This window comes from Lycium ferocissimum, chromosome 9, assembly GCF_029784015.1.
Source record: "Lycium ferocissimum isolate CSIRO_LF1 chromosome 9, AGI_CSIRO_Lferr_CH_V1, whole genome shotgun sequence".
NCBI classification, from domain to species: Eukaryota; Viridiplantae; Streptophyta; class Magnoliopsida; order Solanales; family Solanaceae; genus Lycium; species Lycium ferocissimum.
Window position 1 is genome coordinate 24,685,180 of NC_081350.1, and position 9,827 is coordinate 24,695,006.

Here is a 9,827-nt window from a genome sequence, read left to right on the forward strand (position 1 = left end):
ATGTCAACTAGAAAATATGAATCTGGTTGTGCAAAAAGAGAGAAAAAGAGAAAAGCTGAAGAATTTATTAAATCCCAAAAAGGAGCACTTGATAGATATTTAACTAATAATAAAAATATTGATTCGGAAAATATAGGAGGTTGTTCTTCAAATGAACAAGTCACTAATAGAGTTGAGTTAGATGATAATAACATTCAAGAAGAAAATATAGAAGAAGTTAATGAGAGATCTGATATAGTTCCAGAAACTCAAAAACTCCTAAATAATTTAAATAATTGCATCCCTAAAAATTTAAACGATCCAAGTCAATGGGATACTATAGACACAAAGTTGAGAGATCTATTAGTAGAAAAGGGACCAATTAGAATAACTGACATAAATTTTCCAAAGGATAAATACTCAAGACATTTTTCTACAACACGTTATATTCAAAAATTGGCAAATGGGGAAAGACATGAAAGAAAATGGTTAGTTTGCTCAAAAGATTTAGATAAAGTCTTTTGTTTTTGTTGTAAATTATTTAGTACAACTTCTAGTACTTGTAACAGTAAACTAGCTAGTGAAGGTAGTAATGATTGGAAAAATCTTAGTGCTAAGCTCAAAGATCATGAAGTAACAAACGAGCATATTATTAATATGGTTGCGTGGGTTGATTTAGAAATGAGATTGCACAAAAATAAAACAATTGACAAAAATTTGCAAGAACAAATTAATAGAGATAGGGCGCACTGGAAAAATGTACTATCAAGAATTATTGCCGTAATCAAAACTCTCGGGAAAAATAATTTGGCGTTTAGGGGAAACAATGAAAAGATTTATCAAGAAAATAATGGAATTTTTTTAAGCCTAATTGAAATGATTGCAGAATTTGATCCAGTTATGCAAGAACATATTCGGCGAATTAAGTATGAAAAAATCCATAATCATTACCTTGGACATAATATACAAAATGAATTAATAAACTTGTTGGCAAGTGAAATCCATAATAAAATTATTGAAAAGGTTAAAGAAACAAAGTACTTTTCAATCATACTTGATTGCACTCCAGATGCAAGTCATCAAGAACAAATGTCTTTTATATTGCGGAGTGTGGATATTTCAAATACTCCAATAAAAATTAATGAACATTTTTTTGAGTTTTTAAAAGTGAACGATACGAGTGGAAAAGGTATTTTTGAAGTTATTATAGATGAGATAAAAAATATTGGACTTGATATTGATAATTTAAGAGGACAAGGATATGATAACGGATCCAATATGAAGGGAAAACATCAAGGAGTTCAAAAAAGACTTCTCGATGTAAATCCTAGAGCATTTTATACACCTTGTGGTTGTCATAATTTAAATTTAGTACTTTGTAACATGGCTAATTCTTGTACGAAAGCTATATCATTTTTTGGAGTGATACAACGTATATATACGCTATTTGCTTCTTCTACTAAGCGTTGGAATATTTTAAAAGATTTTATACCCAACCTAACTCTTAAATCATTGTCACAAACACGTTGGGAAAGTCGTATTGAAAGTATTAAAGCATTAAGATTTCAAGCACAACAAATAAGAGATGCTTTATTGAAACTAGTAGAAGTTAGTGAGGATCCAAAAACTAAAAGCGAAGCTACTTGTTTAGCAACATATGAGCTTGAAAATTTTGATTTTTTGTTGGGGATGACTATTTGGTGTGATATATTATTTGCGGTTAATTCAATTAGTAAAAGCTTACAATCTAAAGATATGCATATTGATGTTGCCATAGATCAGCTAAGAGGTCTAATTTCTTTTTCTTTTTTTAAATATAAAGAAGAAGGATTTGCAATTGCTATGATTTCTGCTAAGGAAATTGCATCTGAGATGAATATAGAACCTGAATTTCGTAAGAAACGCGTAATATTTAGAAAGAAACAATTTGATGAAAATGTTGATAACGAAGTCACAAAGTCTCTTGAAGAATCTTTTAGAGTTGATTACTTCTTATATATAGTAGACCAAGCCATTTTGTCACTTCAAAATAGATTTCAACAATTTGAAGCATATGAAAATATTTTTGGTTTTCTATTTAGTGGTAAAAAATTGAGATCACTAGATGATGAGAGTTTGAAAGAGTATTGTCTTAACCTTGAACTTTCTTTAACACATAATAGTTATTCTGATATTGATGGTTTAGATTTATTTTTTGAATTAAAAGTGTTAAGAGAAATAATACAAGTAGAAGATAATGATCTAATCGAAATACTCAATCAAATAAAAAGACTTGATTCTTTTCCAAATACATATATTGCTTATAGAATAATGTTAACGGTTCCTGTAACTGTTGCCTCAGCCGAAAGAAGTTTTTCAAAGCTAAAATTGATAAAATCTTATCTAAGATCAACAATGTCTCAAGAGAGATGAAAAAGAATTGTTAGAACAAATAGATTATAAAACAGTAATTAATGAGTTTGCAACTAAAAAAGCTAGAAAAGTAAACTTTAAATAAAAATATATATGATGATCTTTCTTTTTTTTAAGGAAAAAAAAATTAGGCCCTCTCTATGAAGTTTGGCCTGAGGCCCCCGATTTTGTTGAGACAGCCCTGTCCATTGTCATTGTTGAATGTTACAATAAGACCTTGCAGCTTTACTGGTGTGATTATGCAGAAGAAATTGAAGACTTGGAGTCGAGTTGTAACCAGTTGAATGGGTATGAGTCCTTTTTATTGGCTCTGTACAGAGCAGAAGATGAATTCTAATTGGAAGGGAAAAAAGAAAAAAGGAAAAGAAAAAAGACATCTCATGAGTTATGGTTTAAAGATTTTTCGTTGGTTGCAGTATTCAAACTGAAATAGCGCGGGAGCAAATCTTGTTTCAATGAAACACGAAAAGGGATTAGTGAAAGAAAAATGCAAGGCAAAGGCTTTAAAATGAATGTGGCTTTATCTCAAGAGGATCTTATGGCTTGCACTAGTTTTGATGTCTTTTTCAAATTAGGATACAATAATATTTCCTAACTTTGCGGTGATATAATTAAAAGAAGCTTGCTGCTAAATGTCTTCTTCATCTATGTGATTTTTACAATTGCAGGAATATTTGAGCCAAACTCACGGAAGCCTAAGTAAATTGGGAATATACTGTCAAAAGCAGCTGTACATTTATTTTGAACTTGATAATAGATGCAACATGTCTCGGTTTCTGACTCTTGGCTATGGTCGTAGGTTTTGTTTCTAAAAGTTACAATTTGTAGGTCACGGGTTCGAGTATGGGAACCAGCCATTAATGCTTGCATTAAGGTAGGCTGTCTACATCACATCCCTTGGGGTGCGGCCCTTTTTCGGATTCGGACCTCGCTAACACGGAATGTTTTGTGCATCGAGCTGCCCTTTTTACTCAGAATTTTCATTTGGATGAAAAAAGGTACAATCTTTGTTGATACTTCAAGTTTCGTCTTTACAGTTGATCAAATTTACAACTCGACGAATCTTAAATTAGGGACATCTATAAACAATTAAAAATTTATTGGGGTCCATACTAAATTTGGATTGAATAATTAATTTGGACTTCATAAATTAAACGGAAAAGGCTCAAATATGCCATCCAGCTATCAGAAATGGCTCATTTATGTCACTCATCAATAGTTTGGCTCATTTATGCCATCAAACTATAGGAAATGACTCACTTATGCCATCGAACTATAGAAAATGGCTCATTTATGCCACTCATCAATAGTTTGACTCATTTATGTCATCGCCTATTATCAAAATGACTCATCGATGCCATATTTCATTAAAACTGATTTTACAATACCATATATGACACGTGGCCTCCAACTAGATTATGGTTGTGGGTGAGTAAGGTGCATGGATCGGGTTTTTTATTAATTTGGTATTTAAAATTGGGCTGGTTTAATTAAACGACGTAGACCTCTAATTGGAGCCACGTGTCATATACGGTATTATAAAACCAAATAAGTTAATGAAAAATGGCATGAATGAGTCATTTTGGTAATCTACGATGGCATAAATAAATCAAACTATTGATGAGTGGCATAAATGAGCCATTTCCTATAGTTCGATGGCATAAATGAGTCATTTCCTATAGTTCGATGGCACAAATGAGCCAAACTATTGACGAGTGGCATAAATGAGTCATTTTCGATAGTTGGATGACATATTTGAGCCTTTTCCGTAAATTAAATAAGCTCAATTTATTATTTTCAAGCCCAGGATACTTTCATCTGAAGGCCCAAACTTATGCCACATATTCAATGACATGCGATCACAGTCAAATTCATGGACAACAAGATGATGTCATGTGTTCAAATGATGTGGCAACTCACAGTCAAAACAAGGACCAATCAAAAGTTGTTAACTGTGCATAATGATGTCTTCGCCAATTACATGCAACTTCACCACATGGATTTTGTGATAAGTTTGATGACTCAAATGAGCCAATCAGAATCCTCCAAGAGAGTTCATAAATATTTGGATTATCTACCCTCTACAACTATAAATAGGGGAGCTGAATAACTCTTTGGGGATCCATTCAGAGAGCATCGGAGAAGCATTCCGCAGTTGGTGAAGGTATCCACAAGCAAAGAGATCCAACATCAACTACATAGTTCTTCCAAGGAATGGCTAACGGAGCTTAGAAGAAGAGGCTAACGAAGTTCTTCTCAGAAATCAACCCAAAACAACAAAGTGCTACCCGTTTTTCTTGGATTTCCATAACTCCACCTCCTCATATCAATTACTCCAATACTTTATTTCTATAACCCCCTAAATGTTAATACTCCTGTTCACATCATTTAATATTTTAAATGTAATTCTATAAATACAGATATTGAGAATCATGTTGGATATATTTTTCAATATTGTTCTCTTATTTTCTTGTGATCTCCGTTTATTTTACAACAACAATTCATTTCTCAAAATTCTCTCCTTTTATTTTATTTACAGAAGCAAGAATATATAGATGGTAAATTTCAATCCATCTCTTGTGCATTCTGCTAAGCGTTAACAAGCGAGGAGTTAAAGCACCAAATATCACTCCAGCGAAAACTGAAACGAGGAGACTGAAAAGTAGAGGCAGCTTTCAATCTCTCTCTCAGCGGACCCTGCTACAGGTAAGCCTATGCACTCTGATTTTATTATTGTGATTACTCCCTTTTAAACCTTTGAACCCCTGTACATTTTGGGGCACCGTGCGTGTATTATCTTCACATTTGAGCACATGAGACGTTATTCCAATCCATTTAATATAATCCTGCCTATGGAGATACTGAGAATCATGACAAATGCATTTATCAATAAGAGTATTATTCTCTTGTTTTATCAGAGAAAACTGAAGCGAAGAAACTGTGAAAAGTTGAGGCAGCTTTGGATCTCTCTCTCTCTCTCTCTCAGCGGACTCTGTTACAGGTGAGCCTCTGGACTAAACTCTGTTTTTTCGGTACCGAGACATCCCAGCAGTAGATAAGGGGTCTGGCCGTCTATCCTTCTCGGCTTAAATACTAGGTTTTTATCTGTCGTAAACCGATGATTTATGCCTAACTCATGCATCATGTGCGGCGCACTTACCACTAGATCAAAGCCCTAGAGGCAGATTATTTTTGGAGGCTATTTCTGTTTACTTATGATCTGTTCATAATGCATACAAAAATAGGTGTGGATTTTGGTAAAAATCGCAAGAATAGATATCTCATATGTTAAGAATAGATCTCTACAAAATCTTTTTCTTTGGTGTAAGGATAGGCAGGTAGAATCTTTACATAACATGAGCAAATTACTTTAATGAAGGTTTTGTGACCTTTTTGGTACTTTTGCAGTACCTTTTTCATGTGGTTATGATATGTACCAACTTTTATTAAAAAAACTATTATTAATATCTCCGCATTTTGGACATGCCTTTCAGAAATGTTGAGGAGGTTTCAAGTGCAGTTTACTTGATTACAAGTTGCCCTAAATTACAGGATCTTGCAATTGAATGTGTAAGCACTCTCATATTTTCTCATTAAACTGATTGAATATGGTTTCTTCATCAGACTCCGCCTAACCATTTACCAAAAATCTTTTAGGAAACGGTAGGCATTGTTGTGGAACCTGTAATACAATTCTTACAAGTGTTGGGTGTGCGAACAAAGTACCACATTGATAGCTGAAAAGAAAAGGGAGCTATTTATAAGGAGTTAGATATTCTTAATGATGTGAGGCCTTTTGGGGAAAATCGTGCGGGCTTGGCCCAAAGCGGACAATATCACATCATGTTAAGAGTATCTTTGGACCGTTTTAGCCCAACAACAAGGCCAATCAATAATTTCGTATGGTGCTGCGAAGCTGCTTCAAAGAGTAGAGATGTCTTATTTTGCGGGTTTTGAGATGAAAATGGAATTTGTGAAGTTTATATATTGGCATCTGCACCTGTGCTGGAGGAGATCTTCATTTGGAATGTTGTGCACAGTGTTATCAAAAGCGATAAGCACAAAAAAGTTCTAAGGCCAGCCGGGGTTTTAAGCGCAAAGCGCAAATAAAGCGTGGGTTTTAATGAAAAAAAGCGCAATGGTACAATAATACAAATATTACTATTATATATAAGCAAGGATATTGAGCTTTTGTCGTCCTCACACCACAATTTATTGGTGATGAAGTTGCCACATGGGGTTGTTATTTGCTTTTTCTTGCAAATGTTTACTTTTGTCATTGTTCTTTTCTCAAGACCCACAGGCCACATGGGCCTTTGTTGTTGGTCAATATTGGAGTAGTAACTTTTTGTGATTTTTTTTCCTTAATTATTTTTATTCCATCTCGAAATATCTTCCATGTTTCACTTCTCGATGATCAAATTATATAAATTTTAACCAATAGATCTTTTTAAAAAATCACTATATTGATATATTTTTCATGTAATTTCGAATATCTAAATTTTAATTCTAGAATATTGAATTAATCTAATCCAATTTAGCTCTAAAAATTAGTTAAATTACCTTCGGAAATGAAACGTGATAAATATTTAGAGACAGTATTATTTGTCCTATACGTTCTGGTTAAAAAAAAAATTATTGTATTAGAAGATTCTAGAAGATGAAAACATAAGTACTTTTGTTAATACAGGTGAAAATAAAATACATTATTAAAATCTCAAATGAGTTTAAGATAAGCACAAAATGAGTTTGAAGCATACCAGAGTTAGAGTGTTGGCTATGAGTTTGGTCGGACGCGGAATTTTTGGTTTAAACTCTGCATTTGTTTTAAAAATTCATTGATTATGTATTGATTGTTAATTTAGAACAGAATAACTTAAAAGATTATAATTCAGAACTCATAAACTTTAAATCCCGACTCCTCATCTGATTTGAAATAAATAATTTCAACAATGAAAGTTAAAATGTTAAAGGACTGAAATGAAAGTTTTGCTTTCATATATTACAAATTTACTTATTTGAAATTTTAAGGAGTGAAATGAAATTTTTTCTTTTCATATATTACAAATTTACTTATTTGAAATTTTAATTATTATACAGTAAAAAAGTGTAACTTAATTATATTTCTTTAATTACAATGTCTACTTTTCTATTTTGAATTTGGGTCCGGGCTTAGCACGGCCCTCATAAAACTAGTATATATATATATGTTTAGTCCAAAATTAATAATAATAAGCATGAATAACAAATATATGGACAAAGAAATTGTAAAAATATTACGATAAAGTGAAATATCAATCATCTATTGTCACCTCATCAAGAGAGGCTCATTGGCAAGGAAAAGTATGTCTAAGAGCCTTGATGACGACACTGAAGCGCACATAAAGCGAGGCGAAGCGCTCAACATATTTTGAGCCTCACTTCAGGGTTTAAGCGTGCCTTTGATAACACTTGTTGTGCAACACTTTCATCGGGGTACACGGACGAGGGATGAGATAAAACAATTTCGCTGAGCATCAACCAATGTTGACTTCACATTTGAAAAAGCTTTTATAGATCCGGAACTGTCATGACGTTGCTTATTGTGTGGTGGTGCAAGGGCAGCCTCGTCTTTTATTATTTATTTTTGTTTGTTGATGGAGCCTATGCAGCTCCTGCTACAAATTTCAACATTGATGTCATAGAAATCATGCTCAGCCTACTTCGTAGACAAACTTGATTGTTTTTTATGCTCTATATTTGGAGCCCCGCAACTATTTTCTTGGATTCAATAGTATTATACTTCCTCCGTCCCATAATAAGTGTCACCTTAGCCAAAAAAATTTGTCTCATAATGAGTGTCACCTTAGGATACCAATGCATATATTGACTAGTTTTTTCCATCTTTGCCCTTGGACAAAAAATGGCAAATGATGATGGTTGGATTCCCAATGGCAAAAGATGAACTAGTTGTGCATGCTCTAATCATCAAGAAGAAAATATTTTTTTTTACATAAGGGTAATTTGGTGAACTTTACATTTCTTCATTGGTTTCTTAATATGCGTGTTTTTTGTTAAGGTGACACTTATTATGGGACGGAGGGAGTAGTATTCTTTTGAATGAGCCGGGGATTCATATCTCATGCCATCAATCTCTTGTATGGTCTTAGAGGTGCATTGTTGGATGCATGTCTATGGATATACATGGGAACTATCACTTTATTCTCATGTTATGTTATTGATGATGTTAGTTTTATATCATTGGCCAACTTAATAATTGTTAAAGCTTTGTTTAACGCAGTTGGGCAGTTAATACAAGTGATTTCGTTCGGTGGAAGTTGAAGGCACTGGGAGACGGTAACACTAGCTTTTTTGGGGTGTACATGTGCTATTCAATTATATCCTACTAATAAATACCCTTTGTTGCGAAAATATAACTTTGGCATAGCTCTGAAGTTTCAGTGAGCAAATATGAACCTTTCTAGGGCTCCAGTTGATGGGTATCTCCACCTAAATACAAAAGGCATAATACATAAATAGACCCTCTAACATGGCTTCGGCTGACAAGTATGCCTTCTGACTTTGGGTGTGAACAAGTAGACAGCTCAATTTGTATAAAGCTGAACAAGTTAACACAAATGCTGACGTGACATATAAATTTTGGAAGTGTCTAGATGATTATTTTGTAAGTTGAAGTGTTCAACTGACAAAGTGGAGGTGCCTATTCGTGCACACCCACAGTTGGAGGACATACTTGCTAGTTGAGGCTAAATTTGTGGGCCTGTTTATATATTATGCCAATACAAAATGATTGCATGTTTCCATTTTTCATTTTCATTCTCCACTTCTTCTTGCAATTCAACCACCCTGGCCCCCTCTTGGATTATCGAAGCAAACATAGCAATTGAGGTAGATATGTCTTCAACATCAATCGATGAAGTTCCTATTCCACTTGACAAGTGTGGTTCTCTTCTTGTTTTCACTGAGAGCCGCATCCTTCAGTGAGACTGCACCTTCAATTCCCAAGGCTTTCTTTTAACTATTGAGTGATGTAACATTTTTCTTCATTATTAATTATGTCCATATTCATTAATTTTTTTAAAAAGATAAGTGGTATAGAAAAATCAAGTTCACGCGTCCATAATAATGATGTCAAAATAAACAAAGGTAATCATTACTCAAGAAGTTAATTCTTGAATGATAATATGAAGAGGCTGATCGATTGCGCGGGCATACTCTACAGGGGTTTGTACTTGACACTTTAGATTCATTGGAAATTATTTTACGTATATTATCAAGTGTCCTTTATGTAAATAAGTTAATCAATTAAAATATGTCATCTTCTTTAATTATACGCATTAGTCTCAATAAGCTGTAAAAGCTCATGCATGTTTCAATTGCATGATTAAAGGAGGTGACATATTTATTGTGGTTTATTTAACTACACCTAATAGACG

General features: G+C 33.4%; 1 protein-coding gene across 1 annotated transcript; it reads left to right on the plus strand.

Moving 5' to 3' along the window:
• LOC132031704 (uncharacterized) lies at nt 1–5,988 on the plus strand. Its single transcript, XM_059421639.1, has 5 exons — nt 1–2,304; nt 3,060–3,121; nt 4,986–5,097; nt 5,310–5,392; nt 5,886–5,988. Exons 1-5 carry the CDS (start codon nt 1–3, stop codon nt 5,986–5,988), a joined length of 2,664 nt encoding a protein of 887 aa, XP_059277622.1.
• The last annotated feature ends 3,839 nt before the right edge of the window (nt 5,989–9,827 follow it).